The 20,494-nt window shown below is 37.8% G+C and overlaps 1 protein-coding gene across 1 annotated transcript in view; it reads left to right on the top strand.

The window, feature by feature from the left end:
• Thsd7b (thrombospondin type 1 domain containing 7B) overlaps nucleotides 1-20,494 on the top strand; it is a 697,290-nt gene that overhangs the window by 363,458 nt on the left and 313,338 nt on the right. Inside the window, exon 11 of the mRNA XM_059280451.1 lies at nucleotides 6,523-6,626. Within this exon, the coding sequence (XP_059136434.1) occupies nucleotides 6,523-6,626 (104 nt within the window). The remainder of the gene's footprint in view (nucleotides 1-6,522; nucleotides 6,627-20,494) is intronic.

Below are 20,494 nucleotides of genomic sequence, written 5' to 3'. Positions count from 1 at the left end.
TTATCTAAGTAAACAGGAAGTACATTATAAGCAACTTCCAAAATTCTGGAAATATCAGAGACAGCTGGCTACCTGGACAGTCATCCAAAGTTTCTCTGTAACATTGGGGCATCCGTCTTCAGCCAATAAACCTAGAGTTTTTAGTCATTTCTCCCTGTGTCCTATAGAATGTCTAGCAGTCTCCTCTGCAAAGCAGGAACCTGAAGAACCATCTCACCTTGTTTTGGCAGAATTTAGTGGTCATTTTTCCATGGGTCCTGCATATCTAGTCGATACAACATTTTGTCAAGCAGTCCAGGCAAGAACAGTTTCTTGCCCAAATGGCTATTTTTGCCAAGAAGATAAACTCCATATGGAGTGTCTTGGATGCCCATCTTCCTCTTTGAAGTAAATCGGTGCTGCCAGGAGCAGATGTGTCTCATTGTCTAAAAAGTCTAAGTTTATAAAACATTTTAAATGCCGTATTCTGTAGGTCTTTGAAGTGTTTGAAGATTACCTACCTAATTGAATTATATCTATGTATACCTAGAAAACTTAACAAACGTTACTATAAGTTTGAGTATCATAGAAGACTAAATATTAATCTGTATTTCTTAATTATCCATTACAATTTAAATGAGTTACATTAAACATAATACCTTGAGAGTAGAAATATATATGCAGTATAAAAAATTAACTTTAAATTTGTATCAGTAAACTAAAATCCATAGCAATATAAAACATTTTAGACAAGTTGTTACTCTTTATCCTATCATATCTATAATATCCCTTTTTCTTCTTTAGAAAGAGATTGCATTTATAATCAACCCTCTTTAAATAAAAATAAACATTTATTAACAATATTTGGGGAATTTGGGCATAGCTTCTCATACTACTTCCTGCTGCATGGGGGTGCTGGCAATCTTACGGGGATCCTGAGAAAATTAAGAATTATAGTCAAGTCCTGACTGGAGTAGTCTGTGAGGCTGCATTGTCTGAGCCAGTTGCCTTGAAGATGTTTTGGATGTTGAATCATCTGGGCCATTGTGTCATTGGAGATGTTTCAGGTGGTCTTGGCTGATCAAACCATATTATCCTGGAAGCAATCCACAGGTTCTCATCTTCTGTGAAAACAAAAGCAGAACCTCTTTTCCAAAGCAATGTATCCTTACACACAAACTTTGAAGTCATGATACCTTTAAAATATATATATTGCCTTAACTCAGCAGCCTTTGCAATCAAGTGTCTTTCTGCAGTTAAAAATCTCAAAGACAATATAATCCAGTCTCTCTGTGTAATTTCCATATTTATGTGGCTTATTTTTTATATTACTTTTACTGTCTCTTTAAAGACTTTATTTTTTAAAACTATTTCTTTAATTGTTTATCCTCTTTTTCCTTTCTCCTCCAAGCCTACTTGTATTTTTACATACATTATAAACTATTTAGAGGTTTATTCCATCTGAATCTGCCTTTTTCTGAATCTACAATCCTTCTTTGACCAGGAGAGATTTTAAACTGCTAAACTGCATGTTTAGGCCTGAAGGAGCAGCCTTGGCTGCTGAATCCACCCATTTCAGCTTTTCAACATGGCAGAGGTAATTCACCTCCAGCTCTGGGAGCCATGCTGTCTGCTGAATCTGGGAGGCAGTGGATCCATGACTCTATCCAGCAGCATGTAGCCCAGAAACCTTTTGTTGTTGTTGTTGTTGTTGTTGTTGTTGTCTGTACTAGCAAAAGCTAAATCCACCATGCAGCCTACTACATGGCTTGGATATGCCTCTCTGTACCTTGGCAGGAATCCACCATGCTGCAGGTCAAGCTTGCAGGCTGCAGCTGTCCTGAGAGACACACTAGGAAGCTGTTTTTAATCTCCATTTTAGAATCTTTTTTTAAGTTCTCTCAAGTTTTAGGTGGAAGGTCGAGCCAACACATTGGGCAGCCAAATGTAGCTGGAAGTTTTCCTGTGTCTCAACCAGTCCTTCAGCTGCTCAGACCCAAGTAAACACACAGAGGCTTATATTAATTATGAATTGCATGACCATGGCCTATGGCTCAATTTTCTTGCTAGCTAGATCTTATAACTAAACTCATCCCATCTCTATTAATCTGTATGTTATCACATGTTCCATGGCTTTACCTGTGTGCCATTACATGCTGCTCCCTGGACAGTGGGATGGCATCTCCTCCACCTCTTTCTTTCTTTCTTTCTTTCTTTCTTTCTTTCTTTCTTTCTTTCTTTCTTTCTTTCTTTCTTTTTTGATTTAATTTTCTTTTTTTATAATTTATTTTACTTTATTTCTTATGTGCATTGGTGTGAGGGTGTCAGATTCCCTGGAACTGGATTTACAGATGATCCTGAGTTGCCATGTAGGGGCTGGGAACTGAACCTGGGTCTTCTGGAAGAACAGCCAGTGCTCTTAACCACTGAGCCATCCCTCCACCCTGGATTTCCCACCTGCCTCTAAGTTGCCTTGCCATAGGCCAAATAGCTTTATTTATCAAACAATCAGAGCAACACATATCCACAGCATACAGAAAGACATCCCACAGCAGACTCCTGGTTTTTATTTAATAAGACTAAATAGATTCACACTTCATCTTATTAGGATTGTGAGATATATATATATATATATATATATATATATATATATATATATAACAGGAATATATATATTATAGGAATATATATTACAGGAATATATATTATATATATATAATACAGGAATATATATATATATGTGTGTGTATATGTTTGTGTATGTGTATACATTCCTATATATATGTATACACATATATATTCCTGTCTCAAACCATAAATCAGATGCATGTTTATTAAGAAACTAGATGATATGTTTTTAATATCATTTTTATTTATTCTTGGTAAATTTCATCCACATATGCAATGTGTCTTTGTTGATACCTGTTCCCAAACACCCTCCTTTTAGTAAGAGAAAAAGGATAACTCTTAAACTTTTTATATTCCCTCTCTCTTCCCTTTTAGAAATTGGTAACTAATGTTTATGAAACCATATCCCAGTTTCTTTTCCAAATTCTAACCATCCAATCTTTTAGAATTTGAAAGTTTCAAATTCAGTGATAACATTGCTTTTAAATAAACTTAGATGAAATGTAGTCACTGATTTATGATAATAGCTCATGGTTTAAAAATCATACAGTTTTTACCAACTCACTCAAAAACGTATTTTACAAAATTATCTAATGTTTTATCCTGATAATTTTAGAAACTGTGTCTTAAAGCTGTGAGGCTTAAGGGCTAATTTATTCAGGAATGATTCTGTTTCATTGCTTTTCCAAAAAGAGCTCATTTTAGATACACAGTAAGAGTGCCATTGAGAAGTCCAATGCCACTGCTCTGCCATGTTTCATTCCATCCTTCCAATTTGATGGACAGTTTGGGGAGGATGTAGATAAACACTGGGATCAGGCCCAGGCTGCTCTTTGCTCCCATAACCATGGGGCCATTGTGGAATCACTGTCAGTAATCACCCTCTTGTGCTGTGAGTAAATATTGAAACTACTATGTCCAGAAAATTGCTTTTGGGGCAAGTAGCCAAGTGAAGAACTTGGCCAAATCAAATATTATCAGACATTTTAATAAACCCAGGGCCATTATAATCAGCTGAGATCTCAGAAACCATTGATGGACCATTCGATTTTCCTGTCCTTACTATTTGATAGCACTTCAATTTAATCAATGTTTTAACTATTTTTTATTTACCTCCTGCCATTTTCCCAGAAATCAATTCTCCTCATCCAGATCCCATTTCCTGATGTGCACTTCAAACTGTGTCCAAGTTAACACAGCTCTCTGACTCTTGTAGAAGAACTTATAAAGTTGAACACTGTGGTTCCAGTTAGATTTCATTTCCCCTACACTGGTATTCTGGATGAAGCCGTCCCCAAAAATCAAGTTTAGGTGGTTTTTTATTGCTATCTTCTGGTTCATTCGTTTAACTGCATTAAGGCCACATATCCACATTTCCCAAATCAGAACAGAGTGGAAATGGCCACCTACATTATCCTGTATCATCCAGTACATTAAATTAGACACTAAAGAAGAAAACAACATGAAGACATGATCTTTACACAGAATTGACAGTGAGATGGAACCAAAAGCCAATGAGCAAGTAACCAGAATGGTCCAGCCTCGGGCTGTCACTTACTCTGACTGAATTCTAGTTTATCATCTCAAATCTCTGAAAACTCCTTCCATCCCTTTCCGTCTACACAGCAAGCTAAATTTAGCTTAAGGAATTCAAATGAATAAGACATCATGATTCAAAAGGTGGACAGGAGCCCATCACCACTTTAGTTATTGTAGATATGACTATGTTGATGGAACCTATGTATAAACAAAGAGAATTTGTTACTATAGAAGTTAATCTCTGATTTATTTGATCACAGCACACTTTCTATTTATCTGTTTCCAGATTTTCAACCAAACTCTTAAGCCATTCTCATTAAGAATGCCAGTTGAAGACAAACAGTAATTTTCCTCTTTCCTGGCCATTCTTTTTAAGGAGCTTGTGAGGCAAGGGCCAGTGGATAAATCAGCTCCTGTCTTAGCAGAGTTCTTGGCTCATATAAAATGGACCTAGCACACTAACCAGAGGAACAAGGACCCTGGTTAGACTTTGGCCTTGAGTTTTCTAGAGTACTGTGTAGAAATTATCTTTTAGAACAGAAGCTATCCTCCGTGTGTCAAAAATAGACACTTTTATTAACTTGAGGAAGGTAAGCAGAGAGAAGCCAGGTGACGTCTTCAGGGACCATTTCCTCAGAGAAAAGCAAGTACTGATATTTTATCAGATAGCATTCATTCCACTTCCCTAAGATGAACTTTTGGGTGAGGTCGGTCCCAAGAGTCACCTTTTTCATTTAGTTCCATAACTGATGGAAATGTTAGAGTTATGTCTGAATCCTAGAAGTACCATATTTAAAAAGAAAACAGAAGCACAAGAGAATAGGTGAAAGTTTGCATCCCAAGCTTTCAGAGGTTTAAACTTTGAATCTTCTATTTTCCAGTAGAACACAAAGATTGCTCCCTTTTCTTCTTTACATTTAAATTTTAAAATGGTTGTAAGTAAACAGGGTGGTCTGTGTATTTTAAGCTTCCCCTTGATAATTTTTTTATATGCTATCATTTCATACATGAAATGTTCAAATTCCCTAAAGTATAATCACAACTTTAATCATGAACCTGGGTGGAGAGTGAAATCAACAGTCAGCTCTTAGCATCCTCAACACTTTCTAGGTTTGGATTTTATTTTTTTTATTTATTATAACACACTATATATGTATGTACATATGTATGTATATAAATAGAATATATAGGTATTGGCGGATTGTTCTGTCTAGACCACCGATCAGCTGTCCTGCCAGGTGCTCCCCAAATAACTACACAGAGACTTAATATTAATTATAAATGATTGGCCAATAGCTCAGGCTCATTTTTTAGCTAGCTCTTATAGCTTAAATTAACCCATTTTTATTAATCTATTTGCTGCCTTGAGGCATGTTTACCTCATGAATGTACTTACCATAATGCTCTCTCTGCATCTCAAGGCATCTCCTCAGACTCCTCCCTTCTTCTCCCCTCCCCAGCACTCCCTCTGTTCTGAAAATCCTGCTTATCCATTGGCCAATGAGCTCTTTATTAACAAGGAGAGGAACACATCTTTACAGTGTACAGAACGACTATTTCACAGTGCATATACGTGTGTGTGTGTGTGTGTGTGTGTGTGTGTGTGTGTGTGTGTGTGTTTAATACATATATATGTTTAGGGATGGCTACTTAGGATTTGACAGGTCTGTCATGAGAATCAAAAATGATTCTCAGTCTTTCAACAGCCATTAACTGCCTATAATTTTTCATATAGGATTGGGACCCTATGAGATGTCTTATATTTATATTGGCATGCCAAGTTATGTTGTCACTGTGAAGGGCTTGTTGAGGCTGACAATTTTTTTTTGAATTTGAATCCTGGTTGCAGCTTCCCTGTCCCATATAGAAGTCATTATCTCAGTACAGATGTCCTGATCCTCTGGCTGTTACAATCCTTGGTCTCCTCTTTCATGAAGTTTCCTGAGCCTTAGGTGCACAGGTCACATTGTAGATGTATCTGTTGGGGTTGGGAACCCCATGGTATGCTGCTTTTTGTGTTTTGAACCATTGCAGATTTCTCCAATGGTCTCAATCTGCTGCAGTAAGACATCCCTTTAATGAGAGGTGAGAGTTACATTTACCCAAGGGATAAAGATAAGGTTTTAGATTGCAGTTAGAAATAAAATGGTTTAGGAAAGTAGGGGCAGTATTCTTTGGGGTCTATGACCTCATGGCTAATTGGCTAATTGGCAAGGTTTACAGTACTGGGCATGTTTTTTGTTTTCGTTTACTCAAACCCAGACTAACTGAACCCTGGTCTTTCTATTTCTGCATTTCTAAGTCAAGTATTGCAAGTATTTCCTCTGCACATTTGTCATGGTAAACATTCTGTTGTATTCTTCCTTGTGGTCACAGGTGGAAACTACAGAAATGGAGCCCTTGCATCTTGGTTCCAGAGTCTGTCAGGCAGGGGAGAACAGGCACCAGTGAGGCATGTGGGAAGGGGTTGCAGACAAGAGGTAAGCAGAGTTTTAAATCGCTTCCTGTTCCTGTGTGGTTTGAAGTCATGTTACTCCATACTTGGTTGCTTATCTTTGTATTTGGGCAGATTGTGATATTTCTGGATTGAGCTATTTATATTTACGACAATTTACTCTTGGCATTAATAAGTGTTGTTAGTTAAATATCATCATTTAACTGTAACCTTTCACTGTACCTCAGTACTAAAGCAAGACAATAAATAAATATATCTCAGTCATAACTGACCTCCATGTCCATATTGTGAATGTATATTGGATATCGGCCAAGATGTTGAGATGATGCCAAAATCAGATCTGAAAGTACACATTACACTTTGTTTACATTGCATGTTTATGTGATGATTAATTATATGAATGGAAACATAGCTGAATGAGCTGACTAATCTTAATGGTTCTGCTTAAGCACAATTGTGTGCGTGCGTGTGTGTGTGTGTGTGTGTGTGTGTGTGTGTGTGTGTGTGTGTGTTTGCTATGTGTTTAATATGCACAGAACTTCTAAAAGTCATTGTGATAGGCTTCTGGGTCTGAAGTAGAGGGTGTTTTTTTATTATGATCCTCTAGGAAAGGCAGCAGATCTCTGAAAAGTACCCAGTGACTCAGACTGCTCCCTTTTCTGCCTCTTTCCTAATGCAGTTGTAACTATGCAAGTCTTGACAGGAAGGACTTTATTCTGAAAACACAATAACTTTGTCACTCCTGTTTTTCCTGCTTTTGTTGGAGCTTGTTGGTTTATTATCCAGTCATAGGACAAGAGAGGTTGTGGCATTGGAAAATAGTCAGAGGATGAAGGAGATGACAGCTAGACTGTGAAATCCAGAGGGCCTGTGGAACATCTGAATGGGGAGTTACAGCACTAGTTCTCTTCCTTCATCTGCTTTAGCAACCTTGCTGGGCAGTACCAATGCTCTCGCAACTCCCTCTGCACAACCACACCTACACAAGATTGGGTTTCTTTTTCTGACCTACAGATAATGACATTTAGGAATTGATATTGTCAGATATTACACAATGGATATTCTTGCCTGCCCAGCAGACAACATGTCCCTAAAACCCTTTAAAATATTAGTATTATATAATTAATAAAAAAATGAGTCCTGCATTTTGGAAAAGACCTCCAGTATGAAAGAACACAAACAATAAAGCAATGAATAGGAAGGAATAAAACAGAAAACCAGTGCGGGAAGATGAACACCAAAGTTCTAAGAGTTCTGAAAAATAAAACAAATATATGAAAAGTTACCAAATAATAAGAAGATTGCCATTTTTGGAAACTGTACATCTCTTGGTTGAACAAGATTAGCATGACTGAAAAAGACTTACATCAGGCTCATCATTGTGAAATTGGGAGACATAAGAGAATAATCTGGTCTCCAGCCTTCCACAGTCAGCCAGTTACAAGTCTGTCCCCCAAACATAGGGCTTCTCAGCATCAGCTTTGGAAAGTGAGAGGGAACAAAGCAATCCCTCAAGGGCTGATGAACAGGTTATTAGTCTACATCATATCACCCAAGGAATCAGAGTAAGATGAAAATGTTCATGGGAAACAAAATCCCCTAACATTTATCTAAATACATCCCAACTCCAGAGGCATCTGGAATATGTGTTTCTTAAAATATGAGTGAACTAGGAAAATTGGGAATTCCTGGAAGAGAGGCCATTCTTTCTGTAAGAGAGAAGAAGCAGGGGGGAAATCCAAGACCAAAGTAGTCCACACACCTGGCAATATGTTATACAGGGAAACACTAGCCTACAACTTCTACTTCCATAAATGCTAATAATCTTACTCTGAAACTCCTGTTCTACCACTGCCAGGAGTCTTTTCTGTGAGAATTCTCTGTGGCTTACAGTGACATGGGACTTCCTTGAAAAGGGTTTGTCTGTGTGTGTTGCATCCATTGTAATGGAGACTCTGTATGTGGAAAAGCTTCTTCTTCTTCATCATCATCATCATCACCACCATCATCATCATCATCATCTCTCTCTCTCTCTCTCTCTCTCTCTCTCTCTCTCTCTCTCTCTCTCTCTCTCTGTGTGTGTGTGTGTGTGTGTGTGTGTGTATGTGTTTAGCTTATAGGAGATGATCTTAGACAATACAGTAAATCCTCATGAGTCATGCTTTCCTGTTGCCATTCAATAATGTTTAAGAATGTAAGCAACCTGTGTTGACTACCCAAAGGAGACCTTACCCTCTATGAGATGGGGATGGGTGTGGGATGGGAGTAGGTGGGGGGTGCAGGAGAAAAGGAGGGAGGGGGAACAGGGGTTGGTATGTAAAAGGAAAAAATTTAGATAAATAAAAAAGAATATAAGCAAACTTTCTGAGACATCCTGCTTGGGAGGTTTGTTTCTACACAATTCACTCGCAAACACTGGGACTAACTTTGCAGTCATTTCTTCTAATGTGAAGCTTTTGATAGTGTCTAGACCAGCAGCTCTCAACTTGTGGGTTAAGACCCCTTTGGGGGTCAAATGACCCTTTCACAGAAATCCAATTTCAGATATTCAGCATATCAGATATTTACATTACGACTCATAACAGTAGCAAAATTACAGTCATGAAGTGGCATTGAAATAATTTTAAGGTTGAGAGTCATCACAGCACAAGGAACTGTATTAAAGGATCTCATCATTAGGAAGGTTGAGAACCACTGCTCTAGAGTAAGGCTTACATATCTTTACACCTGTGTTCTAGGAAGTTGTGAAAGATGAAACCTGAATGTCTGTGAGAATTGATCAAAACCATAAGAGGACAGAGTTCTAGTCTTTGCCTACCAGGCAAATCTATGCCTTCAGTTTCTTTTGGACTTTGTGGAACTAATTCAGCAATAAACTTAGAAGATATATATATATATATATATATATATATATATATGATATGATATATATAAAATATATATCTTAACCACTGTTTATATATTTCATTCATTCATTTTTAGTATTTTTAGTCAATATAGCTCTAGAAATATAAAAACCCATTGCTTCACTTTATTGTATTTATGTTGTTAAATTGTTTAATTGGTGTACAGTTAAAATTCATTTATGTAATTCTCTTCTAATCATGGAAGAACAAAGACGGAGCAGGCAGAATTACAGCTATAGCAAAATACCTGTATCTTCTCCAGGGTAGTGAGATTTGGGGTTCCACTGTCAGAGGTGCCCTATACTGCACAGAGAGCAAGACATTTTTCTATCCAGTTAATTTGTGCTTAATTTGAATAAAGAAATAATATAGGATCATATTTAGTGACAAATCGTAATATAGAAAAAAGAAATATGTATTCTCTTATTTTAAAAAAGACTATGCTTAAAGTGGTAAATGTTTTATATTATATATATATTAATTTTATATTACTAAAAAGAGAAAAAATAAGAGTTCTGGAATTCTTAGAAGTGGGAAATTATCTGTGCAATAATTTTAATTTTGCTACCCATAGTGACCCACTTAAAATTGGCTCAAAAGACACCCAGATGTTTTCCTTTTGGACAGTACCTTATTCATCAGGTGTTGAATGCTCCCTGTTGTCAGAAAGACAACACTGTGGCACTGTGATGTAGATGACATAAGAGATAGAGGATTATGTTTTTGTGTCTTAGATGTTCTTGACATCTTGAAGTGCCTGCATTCTTTTTCAGTTTACTTTCACTGAATAACGTTTACAAGAAATGAAGAAGGCAGGCCTCTAATAATCATCAAATCTTTTTCTTCTTTCTTAATTAGTTTTCATAACAATGAGAGGCACAGATTTCTTACACAGTAATTTAGGGAATCTATATGCTTTGCCTTTAAATAATTTCCTAAAAACTAAGGTGTTTTTCTACTTTTAAAAAATGCATGAAATAACCCAGTTTAAGAATAATTCTGGGTTATCTTTACTTTTGAAGAAAGGGCAGAATAAGAAATAGGTAGGAAAAGTTGAAGGAACAATGTGCTCTAAAATTGTAATTGTATAGCAGTAATAATACTTGGTTTCCAAAGATGGAAATATATATTCTGCATGTGTACTTCTGTATGTCTATTATTTTGGTAAGATATACTTAATGTCATAGTTTTTCATAATCTAATTTCTTTCTAGAGTCTTTAATTTGTGATTGAATCTGTAAAATTTGATTTATCCAATTTCCCTAGCTTATACAAATCATATGCTGTAAAGTATATATTCATAAAGCCCCCAAATCAATCAATAAATTATATAAACTGGATTCAGAACAGACTACTAATATTGTAAATCTGAGTACTTTAATTCTCTAATAATTTCTGTCTTGAGTGACGTTGTCTTCATAGAAAGAAGGGAAAGATATAAAGATCACCACCCACCATTAGCTTATCAACCACCCTAGTCTAGAAAACACATAGAAATACAGCACAGTCTGAAATAGGACATCATACATACCTTGCCGGCTAGACATCAAAACTAAACTGTCACTCTGAGTGTTAGGTTTCTGACACTTTGACAGGACACCTTGGAAAAAGTCAACTTAGAGGAAAGTAGTCTCTTGGCTCCATTTTTTGAGGAGGATTCCAATCCGTGGTCAGTTGACCCATTGCTTTTGGAAGTCAGGGGTAGCAGAAGGTCACAGCAGGGGTATGTGGCTGAGGATCCTGCTCATTTCATGACAAGGGAAGTAAAAAAGAGACACCCAGGAAGAGCCAGGCTGCTAGCATCTCCTTCTAGAGTGCAGCCTCAGGGATCTGCCTTCCTCCCACCACTCCCGTGTCACACAGGTCGCCCCCCCCCACTAGTGTCAAAGGCTGGAAGCTAAGCCTTTACCCATGAGTACAGCTATCAGCCACCCTTGCTTAGCTCTCCCATGGCAGATGTATTTCTTCTGTGGAGACAGAGAGCAAACTTCTAAATCTTTGCATTCTTATTTTCCAAATAGGGGTATCCTTTCATTACACAGGTTGATTCTGTCATGTTCACCTACATAGACCACAATCAGAAGGTTGTTTCTGCAGGTTCACTGGGGGAATCATGTGTCTAGGTGTTGATTATAATAATCAAGATCTGTAGTCAGAGATATATGTAGTCTTTGCCTTTGTTGTTTAATTTGGTTTGTGTTTTTTGTTGAAAGAAGAAGGAATGTGTTTTCTGGGAAGAAAAGTAGAGTGGTTTCCGCAATATACTTCCAGACTTAAACAGAAATGAGCTATACTATCTCTGACTGTGGGCATGGTCAATCAGGGATGGAGAGCCACTGAGAGCTACTCCCAAGAAACCCTTTCAGCAATACAACTTTTGAAAGGGGTATAAACATCTATATGCTCTCTGTGGATTTATGGGAGGGTGCAGCTACCTTGCACAGCTTTGAATCCTGGAAACCTGATTGGGGTAATGAGATAATGAAGAAACGACAGACACACAGACAGTACAGAAAACCTGGGCCTTCCGCTCTGATGGAGAATCACCAGAAGTAGCCTGGAAACCCAGAGCATTTATTTTATGCATCCGAACAGAGGAGATTGGTTTATTGTACATAGCCAAAGGAGGAAGTGTGTGAGCTAATTTAGGTAGGAGATCTCTGTGGGGAAACAGACTTAGGCTGTTAATATACAGGAGGATGCTCTTGTGTTTAATTTCTGCACACAATGTTAGTATTTGCACATGGACTTGGGGGAAGCTTTGCCATTCCCATGTATCTGAGGCCTTGTGGTCTTTGACATGGTCATGCTTATGTCCACAACACATTTACTCAGGGCTCCATCTGCTCTTACATATTAACTCAAGTTTTCATCTGCTTTCAACAGAATGGAGGGCATGACTTCACTTACCAGATCAATATACTAGGGTATGTGATGTAACTAATGAGCAAATACTCATCCAGCACACTAGTGTCAATATCTTCAGTGAAGTTGATTGGAAAAAGTGATTGTGCTTCAATATTTGTTTTATTAAAGAATGCTCATAAGCTAGACATGGTCATAATGTCAGCTCAGGAGGATGAGGCAGAAGGAACACAAGTTCAAAGCCAGCCTTCCCTATATAGTAGAATCTATCTAATGGAAACAAAACACCAACAACAATATAGACAGCAGGACCAGAATGTACTATTGGATTGGAGTGCATAATGCTCTCTATCAGTTCATTCCATTTCCTAGTTCCAGGGACCAAAAGATTAATTACATGTATCATAAAAGAATATCAGAGCTATTTAAAAATGTATTTATTTTCATTTTATATGTGTGAGTGTTTTGCCTGTATGTATTTCTTTGCACTGTCTGTGGGCCTGGGGCCATGGAGGCCAGAAGAGAGAGTTGGATCTCCTATAACTGGAGTTATAGACCACCATAAGGCACCACTGGGGTTCTGCAAACCAGACTGGGATCCTCTGTAAGAGCAGCAAGTGCTGGTAGCCACAGAGCCATGTCTTCAGCCCTAAAGAACCATTCTTTGAAAACATCTCTCTCTTAAATATAATTGCTGAACGTGTGAAAATAAGAGTGACAAGGTTAGACTGTGGAAATTAAATTGACAGTGTAGGACAACTCTCAGAATTAAACTACCCTGTGAGCATAACAAGAGGATGGGCCTGATAGTACCATAGGCATTGGTTTTGCGAGTGGAGCCCTCAGTTCACAGCAGAGGTTGCATTTTAATAGAAGTGAGTCACAGCTCTTGGAGGCATTTTTCATTTCCTTTATGTGTTTCAGGATAGGATTATCTCTGTGGCTTTTGTGGTAGCTGCAGGTAAAATATGCATATTTTAAAACTCAGTGATAAATTAAGTATAAATATTAAAGGAGATGGGCAACCTGAGGCAGAGTGCTTTAGTTACATAGTGTTAACTAACTGTTGCTTCAGTATCATCTCCTTTCACTAGCCTCTCTGCTTTTAATATAATAAGCTAAGAAGCCAAGGACACAGTAACCCTTTCCCCACATCCACCTTACTCATATCCTCAGAAGATATTTTACTGATGAAATGGATACTGCTGGGGAGGATGGATAAAGGAAACTTCAATTCCTGAATGCAGTCATTTGCAAAACTCTGAGTGGGAAGTTTCTCTCCTGGCCATATAAACGCTGATATAAATTTCAAAGTCTACAGGAAACTGTGTACATGTAATGGGATTACACGTCTTTTGTGCAGAGCCAAATCCCATCCCTTTAAGTAGAAGTGCATCCCCTGACTTTACTTAGCATGGGTGTAACTAAGGTCAAGGCATTTGTTCTGTTTATCCAGAGCTCTCTCTTAGGACTGTAGCAGAAGGAGATAGATTTGTGCATAGTTGTATGCCTTTCCAAATGAAAACCAAACCCCAATGCTCCTCCCAGGTGGAAGCAACTGAACAAAAAGCTCACACCTGTGCCAGTGGCTGTACTATCTACCCTGGTGCATCAAGCCTAAGTTCTACTGAGACTGTGAATTCAAACAGATGTGAAAGCCTCAAAACAGTGTCTTTTCAGGCCAGCCATGCTATAAAGAAGTCATATGGCACATAAAACAAAAACTAAATAACCCCACTTTAATCCAGGTGTATGAAAAGTGAGAATTAAAGACTACTGGAGTCATTAAAGTCAATGAGCACTTCAAGTCATCTGTTTTCTGGAAGGATCTGAAAAAATAAGAACTGAAAGTAGGAGGATGGGGGCTCATGGAGCCTTTGAACTTATGCCAGGAAGGAATTTGGACGCTCGCACTAGAATAGTAATACTAAGGATGGATTAGGAGGAGCACACACAAAAGGCGTTTAAGAAAAAGAAATCAATGCCATCCAGTAGCTAATCTTATGCACCAAGAAAAACATCATGATGAGTTGAAAGTACTCAGTATAAACCAATGAGGACTGGACGATCCAGACAAATGTTGGCATAAATTATTGACACAAAATGAGCACATGATATACACACACACAGAGGCCTCTTCAGTCAGATTTCTCTAGAGGAACAGAATCAAGAGGCCAAGGGAGCCTAAAATGAGATGATCTTCCTGCTGACACACCCTTTTTACCTGGGCTACTATGAGAAGAGGATGCCCATAATGCAGACGGGACTTCCCCTTCAATCAAGGAAACCAGGATGCTTCTTCAGGTGAGACTTCCTACTCAGGTGATTCCACATGTGGCAAGTTAACATTTAAACCAACTTAATAGATATTAGGAGCCACCCATTCTGCACATGCATATTTGGAACTGCATACTCAAAAGTTGTAGATAATACCATGTACTTTCACAGTTTAAGAAAAACAAAGTGTAGAGGGCAAGTATTGAAAGACTAGGGTCAAAGGAATAGTCCTTTTCTTCAAATACAAAGCAGTATGTCTCAAAGGCTCGTTCTGCCTCTCAGGACTTGTGTGAGGTTGGTCCAACCATGTCAGCTTTCTTCTCAGAGCCTCAGATTTCCTAGGCAGAATCATTCTACCATGTTGATGCTTTTACAAGTGGTTATAGTTTCTCTGGAATGGTTGATTCCCTTTCCCTTGCAAACCTGGGATGAGAGTAATACTTACACTGGAGGGAGTGCCTGTGAATATTACTAATGTGATTCTTAGAAATAAACTGCTAGTGATGGGGGAGAGATTAACCAGATATGTGGGGAATGGTGGAGGCTGTGGGGCCAAAGCATCTTCCTTGGGAGAGGCTTGATGAAGAGTTAGCATGTGAAAAGTTACTCAAATTTTTCCAATGAAGAGCCAGTTGCTTTTTTTTGCAACAGTATTCTCCATACTCCCTTGTCTATAGCCCGATGTTCTTCATGAAATGGCAGCATAGTTATTTGACTATCGTAAAATTCATGGAGGTAAAAATTTTAAGAGCAATGAGTGTGGCACTGTGAAATTTTTATAAGACAGAAAATGCATTATATTTGTTAATTGAATAGGTATAACTGAGTAGAACAAGCCTAGTTTCAATATAGTGATTGAAGATTGAAAGAATTCATAGTTTTAGAAACGAGGGCCTGGAGGAGATGGATATTGAGTGGGTAATATTACAAATATTTGTCAGCGAAGACCAAGAAAGAAGTACATTATAGCTCACAGTTCAAAGATAAGTGATGTCATCCTGCACAACTATGAACATACGATCTAAAACAACTAGCGGAAGAAATATCTGAAGCTGTTAGGAGCGAGGAAATAATTGAGTGACCATATGAGTGTGTCTGAAGATGGCAATGGGATGTAACTGAATGAATAGGCGAGTTCAGGAGTTAGAAGGAAGAAAGTCCCTTTCCTCTTTTGCTCCCTAATAAGGAAACAGAATGAGGTGAAGAAACAGTGAAGAAGACAGCAGATGTTTCATGAAATGTCTCTGCGTCCACACAGACCCTTCCCCAACAGTTTCCTGAGACCTGACATCTAGCAGTATCTTCAGCTCACAGGGCTTCCTTTCTCTGGTCCCTTATCTGCTCCTATAGTTCACCCGTGAATACTCAGACCTCAGGGACTCCAGGTCTCAGAGTCTGGTTCCTGCTACACTCAGCGTTGCATGCCAGCTTCATGACCTCCTTTTTTATTTATTTTATTTTATTTTATTTTATTTTGGCATTTGTCCTTCTGACTATGATATTCAACCTGATGACTCCAAATGTCCCATGATTTAAGCTGTAGTGATAATCCCAAATCCATATTACAACAGCATCTTTCTCTCTAATTCCGGGTTTGGAATTTTCACCTAAACATCATTCATTCACAAACATACCATTATGTAAAATTCATTGCTTCTAAGATGAACTTATTTCCTACTTCCAGACACCAGAGCTTTCTTCTTAGCCTCTCCATCTCATGAGCTGTAACCACCCACTGACAGAATGTCAGCATTGGAGTCCTGGCAGGTCCATCTTCCTGAGGCCTCCATATTGTCTTCTTTTTTCTTAGACTGCTTGTCTCTCCCTATGTCTAAGTATATGTTCTAGCAATCCATCTAAGTGTGAAGCTATTGTCATCTGTACAGAGTAGCTCAACTGATTGCCTCGTTTGCCTGCTGAAGTTTTCCATGGCTGCTCTTTCTCATTCATTCCGTGGCTGTGAGGCTGAAACATCTTCCCAAGCCAGATGTTATTTTACTTCTGCTGCTGCTGTCTCCCAGAGAACCTCAGATGCTAGCCGGTGACTAGGCGCTGCCCAAATTCCAGAGTCATTCATCACTCTAGGCTGCTTCGGCCTTCCTTTCATCTTCCTCTACTTGTTGGCCACCTACACCTTCCCCTAGCCCCATCTCAAGTATTGCCTTTCCCCAACCAAGTCTAATCTCCCGCATGGAGCTCAGCTTCTCAGTATAAGCTTCCTACATTTTTGTCCTTTCTGTGTTACAGTTGTATCGTACCTTAGATGTGCCCATGTTAGGATTTTCAGCTCTTGAAATATAAGGAATGTGCCTTATTCACCTTGATATCTCCAGTGCCTCTACACTAAACATCCCTACCTTACATGTGTAATTTATATGATAAATATTTATCTGTGTGCCAATATAAGAAGTATAGGATGCTGACAAAAAAAAATGTGAAAATAAAAGTAAGTGGAATACTATTACCAATCAGGTACCTGAGGCTTTTTGGCTCCATCTAGAAGTTGGGCATAGATGAGGAGTAGCTCTTCTGGTATTGACAGAATTGGGCCCTTGAGTGCCAAAAGCTTATGTGCTGAGTCTTACAGACTCATGTCCTAAGGTCTGGATTATTATAACTCTGGACTTTTGAGGCTGGACACTTTGGCTCTAGGTTCTTAGGGTTGAAGCTCATTACTCTAGGCATGGATTGGCACTAGCGTGGCATTTGACCACTTTGGTAGCAAGCAGCTGTGGTTGCAGTTAAGCTTTCTCAAGGCATCCAGTGTATGTTCAAAGCAGTTAGGAGGTCATGAGGGTGATCTGTTTAACTAACAATAAGGGACTTATTAGATATAAGCCTGTCAACTATAGGGGAAGTATCCATTAAATGGTCCATGAACAATTTCAATAATTCACAAAAAATAAAAGAAAGTTTTGTACCATAAAGGCTTAAATGAAAGATCAACACAGAATTCATGATTATAATAGCATCAAACAGTAATTTACTCATATTTAACAATGCTCAACTATGCATCAGAAAAGGACATATTCCTCTGATCTTTTTCAATGTGTGTGATTTCATTTTACATTAAGATCAGAATTATGACATATTAAAATGATTAAGAAATAGTTTTATATATTTAATTCAGGTAGTGGAAAAAGAAACAGTGCTTATGAGAGAGGAATCTCCAAGAGAGAAAAGACTGTCAATTCCAAGCATGGGTCTTTTACAAATTCCTTCAAAAAATAAAACAAATACTAAGTTGAAGATAAAATATCACTGAACTGCATTTCCAGTGCTGAGACCGTGATTTAAACATGTCAAGTGCTCTGTGTCTCTAGAGCTGCTTTATTCAGCCATGCATGAATTTGCCACCAAGGGACATTTGCAGAGCCCTGGATGTACTTTCTATGGTCATAGCTAGAGAGTGGAGGGTGACCCTCTTATGGCTCTGATCTAATCCATGTGGAGGTAAAAGTCCCTGCTGTATGACCAGAGGTAGAATCTTGCTTCAGTCTCTTCTGTCCAAACAGACCTACTTTGAAAATGTCTTTTCATTTTCAGGACTACTTAAAATGCTGCCTGTACAAAAAACAGTTCCTATTACGTGCACTCATGGTTAATAACAAGCTAATTGCTTAACTGTGTGTATAGCTGTAAATTAATTACTAATGCACTTTTGTTTGGAGTAGTGCTAAACACATTTTTAAAGAATCATTTGTTTCAACATGTGGATCTAAGGCACTTCAGAATTTACAATTGGATGGTACATGGAAATACAAATGTTTCAAAACTATAAACTCATAATTAAATTCTGAAACACATGCCAGACTGAAACGTTGAATAATGTGATACCTTATCAGCAACTACCCTGGAAGTTTGGGCTTGGAATGACGTATATGGTATAATTATACTCCACATAAAGAGCTATTTAATCCATGTTTATATTTTAAGGCCTGCTTAGTTTAATTTGTATTGGTGTTATTTTAACAATCCAATTTGTGGTGAGCACAGTTGGTATTTAATAAGTAGTTTTTCTACTTTACATTACCAGAAAAATAATTGTGTCTCCATGATTGCTGTTACCTGCTAACATTGTTCTTCATTTCAGATTGTTAATTATCTAATGCTAACTATGTTTGTTGGACACAAAGACCCTCTGAACTTCTGTTTATGGGACATATTTTATAGATATTATGTAATGAAAAAAATTATTATTATCTTTAAAGAACTTTAAAAGAGGTTAATTCAGATTGCAATGAAAATTTTGCATTCTCTGTTGTAAGTGGATAAAGAGTATGTGGTGGAAATGATCTACTTGCCTTGAAAATACCGATTTTGTTTTCTTTGTCATTCCCTATAATGATATCTTGTGTGTTTCCCATGGATCAATAATTTTCTAGACAGTGAAGAGAATTCACAGTTTATGTGTTGCCTATAAATATAGTCATTAGTCTTATTTTTAATTGCTATTTTCCACCAATTTTCTTCAGCTTTACTCAATTACCCTTAAAGACTTTTTCTTCTTTTCATTTATTTAATTTCATTTAATCTGGCTTTATAACTACTATGATTCACTCTACTACCCAAATGAATAGAGGACTTTCTATGAAATGAAGGTGTCTCAAGCGTAAGGGACTAACCTGTACGTTAATAAGACAATTTATGTTGACTTATCACATGTCACAGATATTCTATAAAGTAGCCTTTTTTTCCTGATTCGGGAATTCAGAACAATGTGGTTTCCTGGGACTCTAGACTCACAATTTTTGGAGAGGCTGTTTAAATCCTCTTGAGCAATTTAAAATTAGTAGTGGTTGGTTAGCAACAAGGTGAAAGTTGAATGTTATGTGGCAGTTTCTAAGAACCAAGGCTCTGCACATGAGACATAAGTTGCAGATTTTTTGAAGATCCTCCCTTTTCCTCATCACTGGAAGCCACAATTCCAATACCTGGGCCTACCTCTGGTGTGGGTGGATGGTCCTCAGGGGTACAGTCCAGTGGCTGCTAGATCATGTGACTCCCTACTCCCTGGCTTGTCCATCACAATACACTCAGTACTTCCTCAAGTCAAAGCCAATGTCAAGCTGAGATCCGTATCTCTGGCAAACCAGAGTCAAATAAATGACTCATGTTTATTACTTAGCCTGTCCTATTTTATTTCCAATAAAGCAGTTCATTATTATTTTCTCCTTTGTTATTTTTTACTTAAAAAAAAATTGATAGTCTCACCTTGTAGCTTAGGTTGGCCTGAAACTGGATATTTAGCCAAGCTGGTTTCAAACTCATGATCCTCCTGACTCAGCTTCCCAAAGGCTGGGATTCCAGATTGGAATTACCACACCTACCTTATGTGTGCTATTGTTAATACTTGGCTTGAATATTAATATTTAGACTTGTCATTTCTGAAGTTAAGGTTGTGGGAGACCTCAGGGAATATCAAATGGGATATCTCCCTGCACTGATATGCCTTCTGTAAGCTCCCAATCATTTCGTATGTAAGCATAGTGAGTTCAGGTTAAAAGTTCTCAAGTATTTAAAAAGAAATAAACCAATCATCAAATATTAATTATATAAATTTATATGTATGGGTGATTTCTAAACTTAAAGCAATGAAGATCCATCGTACCTCACTGCATCCTTATGAAGTAGGTACTGTCCATCATTGCTCCTTTTATACTCCTGAACTGAATCCAAAGTGCCTATCTTCTCCATCATAGGCAACATACTGTAACTCCACTGAACTCAATTGGTGTGCTCTTTATTTAAACATGAGTACATCTAAGATGAACTACAAGAGAGATTGATTGTGCTTTATGCTATAAGGTTCATGTTCTTAGAGACCCAGAAATCTCAGAGGCAG

The sequence above is a fragment of the Peromyscus eremicus genome, chromosome 15 (genome assembly GCF_949786415.1).
Source record: "Peromyscus eremicus chromosome 15, PerEre_H2_v1, whole genome shotgun sequence".
Classification (NCBI taxonomy): Eukaryota; Metazoa; Chordata; class Mammalia; order Rodentia; family Cricetidae; genus Peromyscus; species Peromyscus eremicus.
The sequence above is the reverse complement of the archived record's forward strand: the minus strand, read 5'-3'. Positions and strand labels throughout refer to the sequence as shown.